Raw genomic sequence first — 22,827 nt, forward strand, 5'->3', positions numbered from 1 at the left:
AGAAACTTCCATTGCGGGGTGACATGATAGAGGTTTGCAAAATTATGCAAGGGATAGAGAAGGTAAAGAAGGAAGTACTTTTCTCCCTTTCTCACAATTCAAGAACTTGTGGACATTCAATGAAATGGGTTAGAATGGATATAAGGAAGTACTTTTTCACCCAAAGGGTGATTAACATGTGGAATTCCCTGCCACAAGAGTTGATGGCGGCTGCAAGCATAGACAGCTTCAAGAGGGGAATGGATAAGCATATGGAACAGAGGTCCATCAGTGGCTATTAGCCACAGCGTATTGTTGGAACTCTCTATCTGGGGCAATGAGGCTCTGTATTCTTGTGCTTGGGGGGGGGGGGAGGAGGCACAGTGGGAGGGCTTCTAGCCCCACTGGTGGACCTCTTGATGCCACTTGGGTTTTTTGGCCACTGTGTGACACAGATTGTTGGACTGGATGGGCCATTGGCCTGATCCAACATGGCTTCTCTTATGTTCTTAACAAGCAAAAATCTGAAACAGAGCTGAAATAAAGCATAAGCATTAACACGAAAATAATTCAGAAATTACAGACAGTGCACACTGTACACAGTAATATAGTCCACAGTCTGTATCCCTTTATCAAAGCATCTTTCTGAAACATTGTGTTACAGTATAGCCCCAACTACATGTGTAACAAAAGCACTCCTGGACAATTCATAATTTTCACAATGCATAGTTTGTGGAATGCCACATTATGGAATGTGGAATGCTTATTTGGGGTTAGGGAGTTAGGGGTTTCTGCTTGGGGAGGGGGCCTGGGGTGGGGGGGTTTGCCAATTTGCCCATATCTTAATTTAGTGAGAGGACTTTTAAAAGTGCAGTGTCCTTTTACTTCTCCTGATTTGGGTGGCTTGGATTTCTTGGGGTTAGGGTGAAGGGTTTTTTTGGGGGGGAGGGGTTGGCAAAGTTCCTGTATTGTTAAAAGTTATTTTTTTTACTCTTTTAAAAGTATCCAGTGTTTGATTTGTTGCTGCTGTGTTGTGCTGCTGTTACTCTTCTCTTCGGGTTCTTGGGGGGGGTGCTGTTTGGCCTAATTTCCATTGTTTAAAAGGCCACTTTTGTTCCCCTTTTCCTGCTTCTGGTTTTAGGGGGGTGGGTGTTGTTGACTGATTTGGCCTGAGCTTTCTTATTGGTGAAAAGGCCATTTTTTAACACTTGAGTTGCTTGGCCTTTTCTCCTGTTGTCCCTTTTCTTGGTTTGGGGGTGTTGTTGACTTATTTGGCCTGAGCTTTCTTGTTGGTGAAAAGGCCACTTTTTTAACACTTGGCCTTTTGTGATTCTGCTGGTTTTGTTTTGTTTTTTTTAAATTACCTCTGGTTGGTGTTGGGGTTGGCGAGGGTGTGTGTGGGCTGGGTCACTTTCTTGTTTTTATAGAGTAGATTGTGTGTTCTGTGGCAGGGAAGCTGGCACCTGGGTGAGAGACCCAGAACCAGCAGGCTTGTTGTGGTTGGCCAGCTCTCTCCATGTTGTTTGGGGCAGGGCTGGAGAGCTGGCATCTGTAGATTGTGTGTTTTGTGGCAGGGAAGCTGGCACCTGGGTGAGAGACCCAGAACCAGCAGGCTTGTTGTGCTTGGCCAGCTCTCCCCGTGTTGTTTAAGGCAGGGCTGGAGAGCTGGCATCTGTAGATTGTGTGTTCTGTGGCAGGGAAGCTGGCACCTGGGTGAGAGACCCAGAACCAGCAGGCTTGTTGTGGTTGGCCAGCTCTCCCCGTGTTGTTTGGGGCAGGGCTGGAGAGCTGGCATCTGGGTTTGCTGAAGCCAGGTCTGCAGAGCAGACCTTGAACAGATTGTGTTTTGTGTGGCAGTGACATTGGCAACTGGGTTTATATTGCTTCCAGGCCTGCAGGGTTCATAGAGTAGATAGAGGGATGTAGTGCATTTGGGTCCTATAGAGATTCTCTGATGTGGTTAGGTTTGGCTTTGGGTGCCCCAGGAATTGGACCCCCTGGTCCAATTTTTTTTGGCCTTGTGGGTTTTGTGTGGGACAGTGCCCTGAAGCTGCACAGCAGTTTGGGGGGCTCTCCTCAAAACCCCCTGCTCCCCAGAGCCACTTTTCCCACGACAATTACAGTGAGGAAGTGGCTAATTGGGCTTTCCCCATCATTGTTGGCAATGGGCCTTTTGGGGAGCCCAAAGACAGGGCCCCCTGGCCCAATCTTTTTGGGACTTGAGCGGGTTGGAGGGGAGAGTTCCCTGCAGGTCCCCTGCAAATTTGGGGGCTCTCCCTCAACCCCCCTGCCCCCCAGTAGCCTCTAATTATGCCCTATGTTGCCATTGATTTCAATGGCCCATAGGGTATAATGATGGAATAGGGGCACCCTATTAGGGATGTGCAAAAAAAAAAATTCGGTTTTACACGGATTCGGAAGTATACGGGGGGAAAAAATTCGGAATCCCCGTATACTCCTGAATACCGCATTCGGAATAGCCGCATATACGGTAGATGCGTGGCTATTACCGAATATACGGCCCTATTACACCCTATGGGCCATTGAAATCAATGGCAAATAGGGTATATTTGAAGCCGCATGGAGGGGAGGGGGTTTAGGGAGAGCCCTCAAATTTGCAGGGGACCTGCAGGGGACTCTCCCCTCCAACCCCCCCAAGTCCCAAAATGATTGGGCCAGGGGATCCCATTCCAGGGGCACCCAAAGAAGGCTGCAGAAGCTACTTTCCCGCCTTTTGAATTGACAGCCGTATACTTCTGAATAGCCATTCGTAAGTATACGGCGAGCCGTATTCGGCTGCCGTATAATGGGCGCCTATAGGTATCGGCTGCAGCCTATTCCGTATACAGCCGAATCAGTGGTGATTTGGCTGTAAATACGGTTCGGCCGAACCGAATGCACATCCCTAATCCCTAACCCTAATTCCTAGTTCAAGGCACACTTTGTGTTGATGGGAAAGTGTAGCAGCCACAGGCAAACACATTTACACATACAAAACATCAAGAAATGGGTATAGCTGCTGAAGAACTTTGATATACATTTTGGAATTTTGTGGCCAGTAATTTCTAGCAATTCATAATAATAACTCTCTAATGCAGAGAAGATAATTAAGGAGAGAAAGGAATGTCTGAGAAATGAGGAAGAGCGACAAAAGATCCAGACAAAGAGACACCTGGATTTTCTTGACATCCTTCTCTGTGCCAAAGTGAGTATTAGAAAAATCATTAATTAATGGCAGTAATTTCCATGTGGCTTGGAGCATCTGCGGTTCTTTTTAATCAAGTAAACCTGTGGCAATTGTCATTCACATCTTAAGGTTCAACTACTGTAATCCACTGTGTTATACACAAAGTTTCCTTTAAGGAATGTTTGGAAATGCCAGATGATGCAGAAATTGTGATCCATCATTTCACTTAAAAAAAAAAAATTAGGGGCATTCAAGGAGTCGTTGGTTTAGGGTGCTAGTTTTGACCTGTAAAGGGGCCTAAGATCTGCAGTTCACAAATGAATATTTGTTGGGATCATACCATTTTATAATGTTAGTAGCCCTCAGACCTGCTACTTTTCTATAGAAATACATAAAGGTAGGAACAAATAAGCTTATTTTTTCTTTTTGGAGAAGACATGTTAACCACCTGAGCATTGTCTTTGTTCCCATTCCTATTAAAGAAGTAAAACTGTATTTGATCTTCCAGAAGCTCAGGTTCCCCAATACCCATTTGAGAATAGCCTGAACAAGTCAGAAATAGCATAGATGACTCCCAACATACCACTTCTATGCCCCCTGTCTCATGTCCCCATGCATCCAAAAGCCTTGTATCTATTCACTTTTGGTGTGCTGACAGCATACAGCTTGTCCTCTATGTGGACCCTATGAATTTCTCATAGATCCTCCTTTCTCTATTCCATTAGCTTCATCCTGGATAATTTTCTTAGATACCTACTTTTTACTGTTCAGGAATGTTCCCTATCAAGTAATTCTATGCCAAGTAAACTCACATTCTCTGAAAATGAATGCTGCAAATCATGCACATATTGGTTTTTCCTGATACCAGAGAGAGACAGAAAACCTGATTCCTGGATAAAATGCTACCACTAGTGAAATTTATCATTTTTAGGATGAAAATGGAGTTGGACTATCTGATGAAGACCTCCGTGCTGAGGTGGACACTTTTATGTTTGAGGGACATGATACCACAGCCAGTGGGATATCCTGGCTGCTATACTGCCTTGCTCAGAACCCAGTGCACCAGCAGAAATGTAGAGAAGAGATAAATGCCATTCTGGAGGACCATGACACCATTCAATGGTGAGCTCTCTTGTTTTGTTGCATAGTTTTTCTACCACTTTCACAGTTTTAGGAAGAGACTGACTTCTGAAGAAAACCAAGCGTACAGTGATGCATTGCCTTCAGCTGAAGCAAATGGGACCCTCTAGCCCAACTCAAACTTCCACTGGTAGCCTCATTGCTACCAGTGGAAGTTCACTGCTAGTCCAGATTAAGCAAAGTGATGATATCACTTTACTCTGCTCTGGTTACACCTCACCTAAAGTATTGTGTTCAGTTTTGGGCACCACAATTTAAGAAGGATGTAGACAAGCTGGAACATGTCCTGAGGGCAACAAAGATGATGAGGGGGATAGCGACCAAGTCCTATGAGGAAAAGTTGAAGGAGCTGGGTATGTTTAACCTGAAGAGGAAATAACTGAAAGGTGATATGACCACCATCTTCAAGTACTTGAGGGGCTGTCATATAGAGGATGGTGCAGAGTTGTTTTCTATGACCCAAAGGTCAGACAAGAACCAACAGACTGAAATTAAATCAGAAGAGTTTTCAATTAAACATTAGGAAGAACTTCCTGACAGTAAGAGCAGTTCCTCAGTGAAACAGGTTTCCTTGGGAGGTGGTGAGCTCTCCTTTGGAGGTTTTTAAAGAGATGCTAGATGGCCATCTGACAGCAATGCTGATTCTGTGAACGTAGGCAGATCAGGAGAAGGAGGGCAGGAAAGGTTGCATCAGTGCTTGGTTCTCATGACCCTTTCTTACACACTCGGGGAAATGCTGTTCACCACTTTCAGGTCAGGCAACCATTTTTATCCAGGCCAATTTGGCTAGGCATCCTGGAAGGGTTTGTTGCTGTCTTCTGGGTGTGGAGCAGGTGTCACTGGGGTTGTGGGGGGAGGTATTTGTGAGTTTCCTACCTTGTGCAGGGGATTGGACTAGATGACTTTGGAGGTCCCTTCCAACTCTATGATTCTGTTGCCTGTTTTCTCTGAGTATTTTTGATAGAAAGCTCAAGAAGATATAGGTCCAACCCTTGCTCCAGCTTGGCAAGGTCATCCTTCTGGCTCTATGGGCCCCAGAGTAAGAACAGCTGATAAACTTGATAACTGGTACTGTCCTTTCTGCCCTCCACCCATGGCCCCTGGCTATGGCTCCTCTCTTGATACTACAGAAAATACTTGAAATTGATTGCATTTCTTTAACACCAGTCCAGTTACACTTCTTGTTCTGGCTTCGGCGCAGGCAGATCGGGGGGGGGGGGGGGGGAATCGCATCTCCTGTGACCCCCCCCCCCAATTGCATGGATTGAGGGGGTCTGGACATCTGGATACCCAAAGAGACCCCAGATGAGGAGTCTCTGAAGCATGGGGAGTGACAAAATCCAGGGATCTCAGTGGCAACTGAACCCTGGGACTTTTTGTCTGCCCTGAAGCCTCGCTGCTGCAATTTCCATTTTGATTGGCACCAAACTGTGACTACTGGCAATAAAATAACTTGATTTCGAGCTTTTTTCTGCTACAATCAGTGAAAATATATCTTGCAAGTAAGTCTCTTTTGAAATATTACCCATCAGCTAAATTTTTACTACAATACCAAGCTTGGCTGTACAGAAAGAGGGGGAGGAGGGCTTGAGACCCACCCCCACAGATGATTGGCTTTCAAATTTAAAAGAACCAACTTATATTTTTTACACTGAAATTTTTATTGAATTAAATTCTAGGGCAAACATTAACACTAATTTTCAATCACCTTTCCCCATCAATCTACAATAATATTCATCCGCATTTTACAACAGAAAACATTCTTCAGTTAATCCACATACAATTTATACACCTATACTCACCAAGATTCATTTTCTATTCTGAATCTTATAATCTTTTATCACCCATTAATTACAATTCAGTTCCCTCTATTTAATTTTATCCTAATCACCTTAATAACAATAATATCAACCTAATTACTTCCATATCTTTCTAGATTAAACTTTCTTCCACTAACTATCTGTTATCACATTTTCCCCCTTCTGTTTGCCTTCCAAGAAGTCAGCTTCACCTAGATAAAGAAAAAAAAAGAAAGAAAACCAAATGACTGCTCTCATTCTGGAGCTGAGAGAACTCGGCAGGGTGGGAAAAGGACCCTCCCTCCTGTTAGAGAGGCTATTGTGGGGAGGCTCCCCCTCTCTACTCCAAATGCCCAATGTTACAACCCAAACTTAATATGTGTATTTCCAACTATCTGTTTTGCATTTCTAAATATTAAAAATATTGCTACTATTGCTTAATAGCCTTAAACTAATAACTAATATTACATAGAAAACCTTTCTGTTTAATATTACACGAAGGACCTTACATCTTTCCCAACATTTTAATCTTAAAATTGCACCCTAAATTATTCTTAACAGACATTCAAAACTATCTATTTTTTCCCACTGCCTTCTATACTTTTGCACATGCTGCTAACAATTTCTGTCCAGATAATTCATCAAAAGCCATATAAATTTTGCCTTCCAGATGCACAACAATGTGCCTGAGAGGCAGCCAGCGAAATTTAACATTATTCCTCTTGAGTTTATCAGCCACTCCTTGTAATTTTCTTCATGAAGTGAGAATTTCAGGAGGTAAATCAGGAAAGAACTGCACCATTGTCAGCCAACTGCAATCCTTGTTTTTTTCTTGCCATTTGAAGTAATTTATTATTTTGCTGAATGTCTACAGATTCCACTAAGATATCTTATTAGTAGGGGTAGGTGTTTGTGAGTTTCCTGCATTGTGCAGGAGGTTGGACTAGATGACCCTAGAGGTGCCTTCCAACTCTATGATTCTATGATTCTCTATGATTCTGTGATCTTGAGTCGCTTCTATTGGGGTGTTTTTTGACAAAGGCAGATGAAAAGCTGTTGTCATTACCTTTTGATTTACAGCTGTTATTCCAAGCAGAGATAAGAGCCAGCCATTTAAGGACATACACAAATCTTCTGGTGAGAAATTCTTTGAAATGCCTCTGATTTTAGCTTTGCATTCTCTTGGTTTTATGTTCTGTAAAACCACCCAGTAAAAAGTCTGCCATGAAAACGTCATGATGTGATGTCACCCCAGAGTCGGAAATGACTGGTGTTTGCACAGGGACTACCTTACCTTTTTAATATAATTTTATTCTTTGCCCACATTTCAAAGACTTTCATTGCTTTCAAATCTTTTGCTGTTTTTTTTTTTTTTTTTAATTCTTGTGAAGCCATTTCTGCTTTTAATTCTGTATCCTTCATTGTGGTCATCAGGTGTTCAAACTTCTTCTGCATTGGTTCAACAGCTTCATGGAGTTTCCCCAGTTCTGTTTTTAAGTATCCAATCTCCCCCTCTAAATTGTCAATGCCTTGGCTAAACTCATTTTTCATTTCAGAACGTTCATTATCATTGTTTGGAAACTTGTATCTGGACTCATTCCTCCCAACGCCATTTTCTCTAAGGAGAGCAGCTGCAACTCGTCTTCTGACTAAGACACCTTGTTAGTTGTCTGTTTGGAGGATTTTTACCACCTTTTTTTCCTTTAGTTCCTCCCATCACAGACCTTGCACAGTACATGCAAAACAATGCCTTAATTTCAGTGCAATTGTATATTATCCAAAGGGAGTATCAGGAGAGAGAGGAGAGTGCAGCCAGCCAGAAGTTCTGCCGTCTTAGTAACTATTATTTCAGATAGAAGAAATTGGAATGAGTATGCATATATGAACTGATCTGGTATAAAATTAAATAAGCAGAAATGGGACTTTCAGTACAATACAATATAGTATAACTCCAGGGAGATTGTTGCACACTGCTCTGGAAAAATAAAGTCTGAGCTGTGCCCTCTGTTGTCTCTCCTGTTTGGCATCTGCTGCATGTTCCTGGGGCAACCGCCCCCCCCCCGCCAATGGCATCTCCAAGGGAATGCCTGGGAGGGTGAGCAGACTTGGTTCTTGGGGGGGGGATGGGCTATGAGCTGCCATGCTGCCCCCCGCATGGCTGGACAGGGGAGGGGGGTGCCACTCCTCAGCCTGCCCGGGCTGATGGCCTACCTGACCACACAGGGCTGTTGTGCGCTGGGCACTGGAGGGGGGCTCGCTGAAGTGGATGCATGCCTAGTGGCTCGCACTCTGAGTTCTGCGGCCCCCAGGAGAAGTGTTCCTTGCAGATAGGGGGTGACAGCAGGGCTACACTGGGGGGGGAGCCCCAGGGCATGTCTTTTAGACTTGGTTTGGCTGCTCCCAGACACACATTCCAGCTGCTGTCTAGGACAGTGAACTCCTGTACTTGGCACTTCTTGTCGGCGCATGCCTCTGCCCATCTGCCTGCCATTGACAGAGTCTCTGACAGTGGGAGGGAGTGGGGGGATTGACGGCCTCTCAGGCGCGGGCTTTCCGCTCCCTCACCCGGTCATGTGCAACGGGCTGGCCAATCCCGTGGTCCCGCGCGAGCCTGCACCTCCCCCACCCCCGCCTTGGCAGTGGGCCAATGGTGTGCACCTGGGTGGAATCACCATGGTGACAGGTTCTCTCTCGCTTGTCAGGCCGCTTCCCCCCTCCAAGCATGGCGTAACGTCTCCCCTTTGGAAGCCAATGAGCGGCTGGCCACCATGTATGTCTGGATTGGGCTGCCCAAATACTTTAGTTAAAATTATACATATACTCTCTCACACACACACACACAAAGGTATGTGGAAGGGGGAAAAAAGGGAAAACGTACATTTACATTGAACACATTTGCTCCTTTCTGAATAGCTAATGAAGATAAATCTTTTTTATTAAATCCCCATGCACCAAGATATTTACCAACAAATTAATCCACTATTCTCTTAATTTCCAGGAAATCTAGCAAGATGAATCTGCTGTGATTGAAGTAAACCCGCTTACCTAGTGGAAAATTCCTTCTCTACCTAGCGTGAAAGTTGTAAAGACAATTAAGAATAGTTATCTCCTTTTGCTCTCTTCCTTTATTGGTTGGCTTTTAAAATATACATTCCATATTCAGAAAAATGAGCTAATTTTCCAAACAGGGTCTGCAAAAGCATCTGTACTAGCTCATAGAGCATACACATTACAATTGAACTTTTCAACTTAGAGTTTTCTCTTGATTAATTAGAATTATTTCCCCTTATCTTTAGCCTTGAAACTTCCTTGCTTTTAACTCAGATAAAGGAACACAGCTGGAGCTGCTCTATATTGGTGGTTAATAAACTTGTATTGAAGACCAGAATTTCTTGCTCTTTTCCTTCCTTTCCATTTTTGTTTTAGAGATTAAGGATATTTCGATCTGCCTTTATAATATGACAGATATAAATTTGGAGTTTGTTATTAAATACTTTGCAAAACAGTACGATTTTATAAAAATACTAAAGGTCACAAAATGTTTGTAGAGTCTTAAGGTAATACTTATGTAATAATTCTGAATACTTGCAGGTATAAAGAACTATATACTTTTTCTCCTTCTAAACTAGAAATAATTGTAATCTTTCTTTTTTTTTGTATTCTTTCCCTTACTCTTTCCCCACAACCCTTAAATTTTCCCTGTATGAAACTTAATAAAAAAATTGACTACAACATCAGTCCAGGTACTAGAAACTGGACTGATTTTGATACCTGAGATGTGTGGGGTGAGAGAAGTGGGGGCCATATGAAAGTCCAAAGGAGCAGAGGGATTTGCGAGGGGAAAATGGAGGAGACTATGACTGATTCATTGTAGAGATCTCTGGGAAAGAAATTAGGGTGTATTCCAGGATAGCCCCTTGGCTTCTGTTGGGTCTAATTCCCTGCAGGGAACCAGTGCAAACTTGTACATAGTTATTAAAAAAAAACTATTCTGAGTTTGATTGCTGTGCTATAATAGAATTTCTGAGAGTCTGTCTCTTCCTGACTCTGAAACAGTTGCCTTTTTCTAAGAGGAAGAGAAAAGGGAAGAAGAGAGAGAAAACAGAGAAAGGCAGTCTGAGAGAGAATTAAAACCAGCAGCAAACCTGTAAAACCTGAAGGGACACCAGGAGGGTTATTGGAGGTCACTCTTTAGATATAGTTTTACCATAATTTTTGCAAATCCCAGAGCATCCCTTCAATGACATGACATCACTTCCAGTTTTTGCTGAAAGTGGCATGTGTGACATTGGAACTAGGGTTACCAAATATGGGTTAAAAATGCCTGGGGATTTCAGGTGTGGAACTTAGGAATGGTGGGATGTAGGGAGGGGAGGGACCTCAGCAGGTTGCAATGCCATAGAGTTCACCCTCTAAAGCAGCCATTTGCTCCAGAGACGATATCCAGACAACAGAGGATTGATCCCTGTCATCTGCTTATCACGTGTAATAGTGGGAGATCTCCAGGCTCCATCTGAAGGTTGGCAACCTTTTCTCAGTCACCCATGTGCCTTTTCCACTGGCTAAAGCAGGGTGGGAGGGAACCCATAAGTTTCTTGTCTTCTATTACACCATTCTTTTGCACCACCAAGTTAACAAGCTGTGGATGTGTGTCATTCTACCATTAAACAGTTTTTTAAAAGAAAAAATGGGAGGGAGCAAAGAATGCCCCCTAGTGACACGGGAGCAATGTAGCCATGTCCCCCCATTGGAATGAAGACAAGAGTCAAACTATACCATATGCCAAACTCAAGTCCAGTAACAAGTTCACAATCAAACTTGCAGTCAAGACATAATTTAGGGGAGGGGGAGAGAAGTGTCTGTGTAATGGAGCACACCATGGGAGGGGTTACCAGGTCAGGATCTTCTTCGTGGTCTCTGTGCAGTCCCACACATGGGTTTGGGCCCTTGCTCAAAGCCGACTTCAGAGAACTCCATGCAGAAGAGTGAAAGTAAATGAAGAGAAGTGAAGTAAATGAAGAGAAGATCAATATCGGTTAATAGCAGAAACAAGGATCATGCACCATGTACAGTTTTGGCTGAAAATGCTGCCTATGTGAATATCTCTGGTGGAATTTCACTACTTTATTGGCTTACCTGTCTTTGAATTTTCCAGGGATGACCTCAGTAAGATGACTTACTGTACTATGTGCATTAAAGAGAGCCTTCGCCTTTACCCTCCGGTACCAGGAGTGTCTCGACAGCTCAGCAAACCCATTAGATTTTTTGATGGGCGGACCTTACAAGAAGGTTTGTTTGGGTCTCTTCTACTTTTGTAGCCAAAACTTGTTTCTAGAAATCTAGATCCACTCGTACCCCATGTCGGAGCTTTTTTTGAGCAGGAATGCACAGGAACGCAATTCCAGCTGGGTTGGCCCAGGTTCTGACTCAAAAAAAGGTCTCCAGCAGAAGGAAAGCACTAGGCAGCCACTTGTTCCCAGATTGTGTGCTTTGTCCTTTCTGCCACCTCCAGCCTCCAACAGGCTTGCGAAGAAAGTGAGGGATACAAAGCTGCCCATGAGTTCCCCTCCTGGGAGAAGCCAGGCCTGACACTGCTCACTCGGCCGCGTGTGGCTCTCTCTCTCCAGTCATGTTTGCGGGGGGGGGGGGGGGGGTAAAACAAGGTCTTTCTTTGGGTTGTGTGAGAACACTCCCCCCAAAATGCAGCTGATGGCACTGTACTGTTATGTGCTAATAAGTGGAAAGTAACTTACTTAACAGGTGAAGGCACTTGCGGTGATGGCAGGGGTGTGGCCTAATATGCAAATGAATTCCTGCTGGGCTTTATCTACAAAAAAAGCCCTACCTCAAGTGGAGAAGAATCAATTTTAAGTAGCTTAAATACCATTGCAAAAGTGAGGACATATTCAAAGTGGTACTATGGCTGCAATCTTAAACACATTTATTAAGGAATAAGCCCCAGTGATCTCATTTCTAAATAAATGTTCTTATTGCCCTGTAGACTTTTGCAAACCTCTCCATATAGCATACATGTAATGTAATTTGCTACCATCTTCACTAGCGCCTGCAAGGGAGACAGAGCAGATTTTCTGTACATGGGCAATCCTTACAATGTGTCCAATAATCTGCAGCCTTGTCATCTGTTGATTCATTTTCTTTTATGACTGCTATACAGTCCTACTACCAACAATGAGTTGGACATGCAGTTCAGTAAATTCAGTGGAACAGAAGTATTTAAGAGACTATATACTTTGTGAATTTACTGTTGATGCCAATAGCAAACAGCAAAAGCCCTTAAGCAGTTGATCATTACTCCTAAAGGAATTCAGGATGCAATCTAAATTCTCAGTGGAAGGAAGCATGAACTCAAGCATCTCAGACCTATCTTAACACATAGTATTTATCCCAATCTTACCAACATGAACATAAACTATACATGTTTGGGTCTATAAGAGTGGTTGCTGACATTCCAGGTCATGCTTAACTTGTCCCCTTTCCCACAATGATTGCTTCCTAGGCTCTTGGGTAGCAGTAAGCTTTCATCTGATGCACAGGAACCCCAATGTATGGAAAGAGCCAGAGGTATGCTATTTTGTCAATGTAACCATATTCATATGATGCAGTAATGCTGTTTCAGTCTGCTAGAGCAAAGTTATTGCTGGGCACCATTCTCTCTGTAAAAATAGGCTTTTCATGTACACTGCTGAGAAACTGTATTGGCTACCCCAACCCTCCTTCTTCCAAAAGCCTAGTTGGCATTTATGAATAGTACAAATGGCAGTTCATTAAAAAAAAGGCAGTAGTTTGAAATGTCCCATGGGCGAAACTTTGTTTTGGGCATTTGTTTTCTGCCTCTCTATATGAATGCCAAGGCAAGTTACAGCAAATTTCATAAATATGAAATTCCATTAAAAGACACAAAAATAATAATTTAATACAATTTATAAAATCGCAAAAATTTGCATAGCAGTGGAATGCATACAACAGCAACCTTGAAGTGCAAAATATGAATGCAAGTAACAGTTGAGATCAAGCTAAAACCAGTTCAACACCAAAACTAGTACAGCTTTGAGTCTGATTCTGGGAGAAAAGCAGGATAGAAACATTTAAAATAAATTAAATAAAATTAAATCATAAATAGAACATTCATTTAGTATCTTAATCATAAAGCAGTTTCAGTGGTCAAAGTTCTGAAGTTCATCAATTAAATTTTTAAATATATGGGCATCACTCCACCTGGGTTAGATGCAGGGAGTTAGGACAGCTATCAGAGCTGTTTATCCTAGACAAAGGAATCAATCAGGGATGTTTACTTTTGCTCCAGTTGTTCATTTTATATATAAATGACTTCATACCCTGTCTCCTGAAGGAAGTATGTCATCTTCCATATTTATCTAAGCATGAAGGTCCAATCCTTATGCATGCTGATGATGCAGTGATAATGTCTAGATTAATAATGAGCCGCCTGAAACTGGTTTTTAAAAATTATGCTTTATTGTTATAATAAGGGCTTATCTATAATGTGGTGAAATCTAAGATCATAGTATTCACCAAAAGGAAAAAGGGAAAAATCTTAAAATGGGACATAGCAGGACAACCTATGGAAAAGGTCAATCAGTTTAACTATCTGGGAATGCACTTTGAAGCATCTCTTACATGGAAAATACACTTGGATATAGCAAGCCTTGAGAGTAGAGAGGACAATTGTAAAATACTTCTACTAAATGGGAGGTGAATTTGTCCCCTTGGCCTTAAAGGTATTTAATACTAAGATTCTAAACCTATTCCTGTACAGCACAGAAATTTGGATTCAGGTGGCTTCAGAAAAAATGGATTCCATCCAGTATGACATATTCCAATGTTTATTGACTACTCCCAGATGTGTCTTGGGCATAGCACTGAGACCAGAACTAGGCAAATTATCGATGGAAGCTAGGGCTTGGAATAAAGCATTTCTCTTCAGAGTAAAGGTTTTAAAATCTGAAGGAGGATCTACTCTACTTGGACATACAGGCAGATAAACATTTTAGCCAATGGAACCAACTACTGAAAAAGAAAATCAAATGCCTAGAAATAATAAATGATATGATTAAGAATACAGAAACTAAAGATATTATAAAACAAATAAAGGTGTTAAAGAAGTTGGATATTACAAGTGCCTCTGTTAGCGTATGCAGGGTATGTTCATCACTCCATTTGGGAATTGCCCTCCTTATGCAATTGCCAAAATATTTTTATCAATTGATAGTCCCAAATCTCAGAAGAGCTTTTACTTGGGTAAGAATGAACCCTCTTCGCTTGGTGGTTTTGGAGAGCAGATATACTAGAGTAAAAGGTAAAGGTAGTCCCCTGTGCAAGCACTGAGTCATTATTGACCCAAGGGGTGACGTCACATCACGATGCTTTCTTGGCAGACTTTTTGTTATGGGGTGTTTTGCCATTGCCTTCCCCAGTCATCATACTTTAATAAAGCATGCAGATACTCATATGATAAAATTGAAACTATCAAATGTGATTATGGACTGCCCTGTATCCAACTAGTTAAAGGGCTAATTCAGTCACCCCTTTCTGCAGTCTGACTCTCTGTTCACAACCTGAGATTGATTCCTTTGCATTGAAAAGGATTGGGGGAGGATGCTACTATTGGGTACAAATGATTGTGTCACCCTCTCAGTGGCAAAATTCATAGGCACAATAATCACATGTAAGTGAAATAGTACCGAGTAAGGTCTTTTAAAATAATTTTTCATTCTAACTTCTGCCTAAGGCAATAGCAGTGTGGATGGATGGATGGATGGATGGATGGATGGATGATAGATAGATAGATGGATGATAGATAGATAGATAGATAGATAGATAGATAGATAGATAGATAGATAGATAGATAGATAGATAGAGCACATGGCCAAAAAAAGTGTTCACAAGACTCCTAAATAGTAACATTTCTATGGAGAAGGTATTTTGCAACTGAGGCTTCACAAGAGAAAAAGTCCAGTCTCTGATTGCGAACCACCTCCATTCAGGTGATATACATAGAGTAGGGAACAAGACTGAACCCTGCAGGACTTTATAGTAAAGAAACCATGAAATTCAACACCAACATACACACAGCCAACATCACCTTCAGGAACTGATACCATGGTTGATAGTGCCAAAGGCTGCCAGAAGGGAGATGGTATCAAAAACTGCCACTGTCTTCTCCAAGTGAAGGTTAGAGCAACTGAGGCCATTTTAGTCCCCAGAAGATATTTGAAGCTAGGTTAAATGCATCTAGAGAATCAATTTCCTCAAAGTATGCCTAGAACTAAATAGCCATCCACACATAATTAAACTTGTTTTGGTCTAGCAATGGCTTCTTCAGAAGTTTCATGACAGCATCCTTCAAGAGTTAGCACTACACCATTCTTTAAGGAAGCCAGTTGCTATCTCCCTATCTGGACCGGGCGTTACAGGCAGTGGCTAGGTGGCTTAGGCTGAGCGGGCTGAAGCTGAACCCGGCGAAGACAGAGGTCCTTTGCTTGGGTCGCTGCGGCCCGGGAAGGGAAATCCCCCTGCCAGTTTTTGACGGCGCTCCGTTAACAGCGTCGGGCAGGGTCAAGAGCCTGGGGGTGCTGTTGGAGCCTTCATTGACGATGGAGGCTCAGATAGCAGCCACTGCCAAGTCCGCTTTTTTTCATCTTAGGCGGACGAGGCAGTTGGCCCCCTTCCTGGAACGTGACGACCTGGCAACAGTGATTCATGCTACGGTCACCTCGAGGCTGGACTACTGTAATGCCCTCTACATGGGGCTACCCTTGTGCCGGACCCGGAAACTGCAGTTAGTGCAGAACGCTGCTGCCCGGCTGTTATTAGGGCTCCCAAGACGGGAGCACATTCGGCCGGGGCTCCAGGGTCTGCACTGGCTGCCAGTAATATTCCGAGTCCGGTACAAGGTGTTGGTCATTACCTTTAAAGCCCTATATGGCCTAGGACCTGCCTACCTTAGGGACCGTCTCTCCCCACACGTTCCCCAGAGAGTACTACGCTCAGGTTCACAAAACCTGTTGGTAGTCCCCGGGCCAAAGGAGGCCCGTCTAAAATCCACCAGGGATCGGGCCTTCTCAATAACGGCACCTTATTGGTGGAACCAGCTGCCGGAAGAGGTGCGGGCCCTGCGGGATCTAGGGCAATTCCGCAGGGCCTGTAAGACAGTCCTCTTCCGGCAGGCCTATGACATTAACTGACAATGAAAAAATATCTTGGATGGAACAAAATGTATCTATAGGCCGCCGGTTTTATTCTATCTTGTTTTTATTAATTTATGGTTTAATTGTATTTTTAAATGTTTTAAACTGAAGTTGTTTGAATTATTATGCTGTAAGCCGCCCTGAGACACTTAGGTGAGAAGGGCGGGGTATAAATCTTAATATAAATAAATAAATAAATAAATAAATAAATACCCAGTCCTACAGTCTCTAGTGGCAAATATAACAAGCTAGAATGGTTAAGGGTCAAGCTGGTTGCACACTTCCACGAAACTTGTTCATAATTGTCCACAGACCACACCAAATGAAATTAATCCAAGTAACTTTGACAAAAGCTTGTTCAGATTGTAGCAACATTAACAGCCTTTGCTCAATGTCAGAATAAGCCATTTTTATGGAATCCAGGAAAGAATACAAAAGTCCCTTCTATTATCAATAGCAGTAGCGGCAGTAGCTAAACAGTAGTTAAACTAGGTTGTTAAAAAAACAATGGATCTGAATTCTTTGTTTTAGGTGTTTGATCCTCTGAGGTTTACTCCTGAGAACATATCAAGCAGAGATACTCATGCCTTTCTGCCTTTCTCTGCTGGACCAAGGTAAAATTCATATGTTGTGGGCTTTGAGATATTAAACCTCATGGTCAAAGTTAATGCCAGTTTATCTAGAAGCACTGAATTAGCATAGCAGATTTTGAAACCTCAGTATAGTATGAGTTTAGATGGCTATTTTTGGAATAGTGGCTACATATAAATTAATTGCTAGGCAGCATGCTGTGGTCTCTTCCCCCCGCCACAAGCCATTCAATAGGGAGGCATAATAACACCTGTCACAGCATATATTTGTGTGTTATAGATGGCAAGTTCATTGTCTAAATCAATCCAGACACTGTCTAAATAAATATATATAGTTTTTCATGCAAATAGTGTTTTAATTGTAATTTTTAATTATATTTTATTGGTTTTAAATTGTAAATATAGATGTCTGAACTGACTGTTAGCCACCCTGAATCTGCTTGCAGAGAGGGTGGGATAGAAATTTAAGGTAATAAAAAATAAAATAAAATAAATACTGGGACAAAACAAGGGGATCCTTGTCAGATCTTTGTGGACAACTTTCTCTGGCAATGAAGTCAGGGCTCTCAGTATTCCTGGAATCTCATGTATCTTCACTGTTTCAGTGATGATTGTGCTCCGTTGTACAAAATATGACCACAATAAGTAAACTAAAAGTGAAAAGCATCTCAGATTCTCAGGAATGGTTTACAGTCCCATTAGAATTGATTCAGAGACTATCAATGACATTGAATTTAGCCATGTCCTGTATGATGTTAAAGAAGCAGGACTATTTTGATCAGGTTGCATTAATCAGGACGTATTCCTTTTAATGGAGGCATCTAAAGATGATACAGTTATTCATGGAGTCAACTAGTGTCCTAGGAGAACAAATTTATATTGAAAATTTGATGAAAATATGTCGAACAGTGGGGTGGAGAGTTAAGGGGAGAGGGGAGTTACTACCTTCCCAGCTTTCCAGCAAGGTTGCAAAACAGAGAACAGCCAGGATGCTGTAAGGATCAGAATGTCAGACTAGGATCTGGGAAGCCATGGAAGCTTGCTGAGTGACCTTGGACCAATCACATATTCTCAGCCTAACCTAGTCTACAGACTTGTGAAGAAAAAATGGAGAAGGAAACAATGTAATCCACTTTGGTCCCCACTGGGAAGAAAGATAGGGTATACATGAAGTAAAAAAATAAATAATTGGGGCAGTCTGAGCCTAGCTGAGGGGCGATATCTGCTGGTGGAAGGAATAAGGTGCTTTTAGATAAGTACTTAATATTTTTATATCTGTTTTTAATATTTCTCTTATAAAACTGATTTTACATTATTGTTAACTGCCTTCAGTTCTGAGAAGAAAGGAGGGGATATAAGTAATTTAAATAAATTAAAATATTTATTTCTAAAATTTATAATAGCATATTTGAGAAAGATAAACTCCCCATCACCAATTAGCAAGGCAAGCCTATGCCAGAGACCCCTGAAAGTTTCAGTTTATTCTCAATAATATAGTCCGTAGGAGATTTAGCAGATGGTAATCCACAGAGCAGACCAGAAAGGCAGCCATAAGTGGAGCTAAAGTATTCATTCTTTGCTCAGCAGACATTTTACAGGAAAACAGCAAATGTGAAATAGATTCAACAATCTGAGTTCCACCTTTGCTCATGTAAAAAAAAAGGTAAAGTCCCCTGTGCAAGCACCAGTCATTTCTGACTCTGGGGCAATGTTGCTTTCACAACATTTTCACGGCAGACTTTTTTTACCAGGTGGTTTGCCATTGCCTTCCCCAGTCATCTACACTTTCCCCCCAGCAAGCTGGGTACTCATTTTACCGACCTTGGCTGGAAGGCTGAGTCAACCTCAAGCTGGCTACCTGAACTCAGCCTCTGCTGGGATTAAACTCAGGTTGTGAGCAGAGATTTTGGATTGCATTACTGCAGCTTTACCACTCTGCGCCATGGGGCTCTTTTTGCTCATGTAGAATTCCACTAAATCTACCAGTTAGCTCTGCTAAAGTTAGTAAAGTAAAATGATCCTCCTTATTTTAATATTTTTGTGTGTCCTGTTACAAACAGCTTTGCATTGACCTAGATGGCCTAAACTAGCCAGATCTTGCCAGAGCTTGGAAGCTAAGCAGGGTCAGCCCTGGTTAGTACTTGGATGGGAAACCACCAAGGAAGGCCAGGTTGTTATAAAAAGGCAAGTAATGACAAACCACCTCAGTTAGTCTCTTGGCTTGAATCCATAAATTGGTTGCAACTCCATAGCACTTTCCACCACCACAAACTGCTTCACAGAAATATCATTCTACACAAGAACATAAACAAGCATTGCAGACCAATAATCAATTTAGTCTAACATCCTGTTTTCCACAGTGGCCAAACCAGATACCCCAGAAAGCCCACAGCAAGGATACAGAGGCCAAAACCTTCTCCTACTGCTTCCCCACAGCAACAGGATCCAGTGGTATACTGTCTCCAAATCTGGAGGTACATTTAGCTACCCAAGCTAACTGCCACTGATGGACCTCTCCTCCATGAATTCTCCTTTAAACTATATTGACACAAAGTAAGAAATCAAGTATTTCCTCAACCATTTTGTGCTCAAAGGGCATCATTCAACTCCCCCCCTCCCAATTTCTAAGCGATAAATAGTATCCTAGTACACATGAAAGAGCTCCATAAGTAAATTCCTTGTGTATTTTGATTCTAAGAAGCAGTTAGGAGGTATGGTATGGTTCTCTGATCAAAAAGTCCCACTGGGCTACTTTCAGTTCTAGAAGGGAAAAGATATACACAATAAAGATAGCTATATTTTTCCCTACTGAAGCTAAAAGCAGTCTAGGTGTAGCTCATGGAAACAGCCCAGGAGGAAGAGTCACCTTCTCATCCTCCAGCATCATGATCAAGAGGTGCTGGGATTCTAATAGAATTCTTTTTGTAATCCACTTTTAGTTGCGGTGTTCATAGGTTCTTTAAGTGAAACATAGACAGACCATGCACATTAATATAAATATCTCTGAATTCATTTACTGAAACTTAATAACTCAAAACCTTAACAACAAACAATCAAATAGACAACACATATATCACAAGGTATATTATCAGACTCACAAAAACCATGTGATAATCTTGAGGCCACATAGGTTGGTGGCCCATTCACTATAGCAGCAGAAAATGAAAAAGTCTGGATTCCTCTAGTGGCAAATAAAGAGGAAACATGACATCCATGACTGTGTCTGTTTTATTCCCACAGCAGAGATGGAGAGCATTGGGTTAGGTACTAACACTTGTACCTCCTGGAATTTCCTTGGGTCAGCCAGAGCTCTGGCAGAGGTTGTCCTTGAAAGGGCAGCTGCCTGAAACTGGCTAGGGCCAGTGGGGGGAACCTCCCCCTACGTCGCTGGCGTGATGACGTCACCCAGAAGTGATGTTATCACGGCAGCGATGCCGCATATGGCCACTCTAGACGTTTTCAGAAAAACTCTATGGTTTTCTCAGATGCTCTAGCCATTTGGGAGGGAAAACTCTATGGTATAGTAGATACCATAGAGTTTCCCCCCTCCCAAATGACTAGAGTGTCTGGGAAAACCATAGAGTTTTCCCAGAAACGCCTAGAGTGGCCATGTGTGGCATCGCCAGCACAATGACATCACTTCCGAGTGATGTAATTTCGGGTGAATGTCCCCCAGGGACAAAGAGGACTTGGCAACCCTATGGCTAGTGGTCATTGTGACTAGTAGCCATTAATAACCCCATTTTCCATGAATTTTCTACTCCTTTTTTAAAGTTTTCCAAGTTGGCAGCCCTCACCATATCTTGTGGCAGCCAGGTCCACAATTTGAATGATGAAATTATGAAGTACTTCAGCTTCTGTGGATTACCCCTTGATCATTTTAGCTGCTCTTTTCTACACTTTTTCAAGCTCTACAGTATCCCTTTTTCAGATGAGGTGACCAGAACTGGACACAGTATTGGAGGGTATAAATACTGGAGGGTATAAATAAGTGTGGTTTCATTATAGATATATAAAAAAGCAATATGATGGCAGTTGTTTTATTCTCTATTCCTTTTCTAATTATGACTAGCAAAGAATTTGCCTTTTTCAAAGCAGCCACACACTGAGTCAACACTAGCATTCTTAAATCCCTTTCTTGGTTTGTTGCTGTGAGTTTAGATCGCATCAGTGTACATGTGAAGTTGGGATTTTTTTGCCCAGATATACATGACTTTACACTTAACATAGAAAAGTAGAGTTGGAAAAGTAGATTTTACCTTAGTTTTCTTCACAGTGGGTACTCAAAGGAGTTTTTAACATTATTTCTTCTCTCCTCCATTTTATCCTCTCAGCAACCATCCTATGAAGTAGTTTATACTGAGAATGACAGGCCCAGAAAGCTTCCACAGTATTTGAATCGGAGTCTCCCGTATCCTAGTCAGACCACTCTAACCACTGCACTGTGCTGGCCTATTGTACTTACAATTTCTTTATTAAATGAGGATTGGGTAATTTATTGTAAATTAAGACAGAACTCAAACTTCTACTGATCCTGTCAGCAGAGCTTTTTTTGAGTAGGAATGCACAGGAACGCAGTTCCAGCTGGCTTGAAATCAGGGGTGTGGCCTAATATACAAATGAGTTCCTGCTGGTTTTTTCCTATTAAAAAGCTCTCCATGTCAGAAATATATTCCTTGCTCATCACAATTTTTTTTGTTAAAACATTGGGGGGAGTCTTAAACATCTATTTTAGTGCTTAAGGGGAAAATTTCATTTGCTTAATTCACAAAATGGAAGGAACTTGTGTTGTTAATAACTTAAATGATAAATGGTATTTATGTGGGTCTGTTATAAAGATGATGCCAGTAAATTTTCATGCTCTTGCCAGTACGTAATTCTAAATAATGCAATAATAGCTAGCTGTTGAAGCAATATTTATATATAATCCCACTAGATTCCCTTTAATGAATATATCTGAAATGAATAATCCCAAATTGTAGTTTGTGTAGATCTTGAAGAAGGACAAGGGCTGCAAAGGAGTCTTCTAACAGATATTCTCATTTGTAAATATGTCTATTTGTCCTTTCAGAAACTGTATTGGTCAGCAGTTTGCCATGATTGAGATGAAAGTGGTCCTTGCCTTGACTTTGCTTAGATTTGAACTCATACCTGATCCTGCTAAACTTCCTCCCATTCCCATACCTCAGATTATCCTACGTGCCCACAACGGTATACATCTTACCTTGAAGAAAGTGATATGATCCTGAAACAGGAGGAGAAATAATCATGATCTGGAAAGGAGACCTATTACAGAATGTTTCCATAAAATCATTTGGCAGTGTTTTGAAGTTTAGAACCATGGTCTGCATTTTATTTATTATTATGAGCATTCATGAAAGCATGGGCAATGCTACAGGACAGTTACAACTGTGATAAGGACACCTTCATCCAAATTCCATTTCAAACAGTCAGACTGCCAAGTAACTTTTTAAGGTGGATTATACAATACCAACCAATGCAGTTAGTAGAATGAGACATCTAATAGGAAATGTAATACAACTAGGATTGCAAAAATCTGAAATAAAGCATACATGAAAAAGCAGAAAATGTCATTACGTAAGCAGTTATACAATGCAGTGGGGACAATTACATCAGTCCAATAAAATATCTTACCCAATGATCGGCATGTCTCCCATCCAAATACTAGCCAGGACCAACCCTGCTTAGCTTTTGTAAACCAAATTGCCCTCAAATGGAGGTTGGGGAATTAACAGGTGGGCAACTATGGTTCAACGGGATTCAGAATCTATGTATACAGGATACTACTTCCAGAAACTCTTACTAAATTGACAAGGGACACTAATTAAGTAAAATAATTATGCTTTTATTATAGAAAAATATAGAACACACATACATGGTACTGG

General features: G+C 41.8%; 1 protein-coding gene across 1 annotated transcript in view; it reads left to right on the forward strand.

Moving 5' to 3' along the window:
- Positions 1 to 22,510, forward strand: part of LOC132566595 (cytochrome P450 4B1-like) — a 67,256-nt gene extending 44,746 nt beyond the window's left edge. Inside the window, exons 7-12 of the mRNA XM_060231779.1 lie at positions 3,078 to 3,184; positions 4,098 to 4,288; positions 11,261 to 11,394; positions 12,623 to 12,687; positions 16,863 to 16,945; positions 21,993 to 22,510. Of these exons, the coding sequence (XP_060087762.1) occupies positions 3,078 to 3,184; positions 4,098 to 4,288; positions 11,261 to 11,394; positions 12,623 to 12,687; positions 16,863 to 16,945; positions 21,993 to 22,164 (752 nt within the window). The 3' untranslated portion in view covers positions 22,165 to 22,510. The remainder of the gene's footprint in view (positions 1 to 3,077; positions 3,185 to 4,097; positions 4,289 to 11,260; positions 11,395 to 12,622; positions 12,688 to 16,862; positions 16,946 to 21,992) is intronic.
- The last annotated feature ends 317 nt before the right edge of the window (positions 22,511 to 22,827 follow it).

This window comes from Heteronotia binoei, chromosome 2, assembly GCF_032191835.1.
Source record: "Heteronotia binoei isolate CCM8104 ecotype False Entrance Well chromosome 2, APGP_CSIRO_Hbin_v1, whole genome shotgun sequence".
In the NCBI taxonomy this organism is placed as follows: Eukaryota; Metazoa; Chordata; class Lepidosauria; order Squamata; family Gekkonidae; genus Heteronotia; species Heteronotia binoei.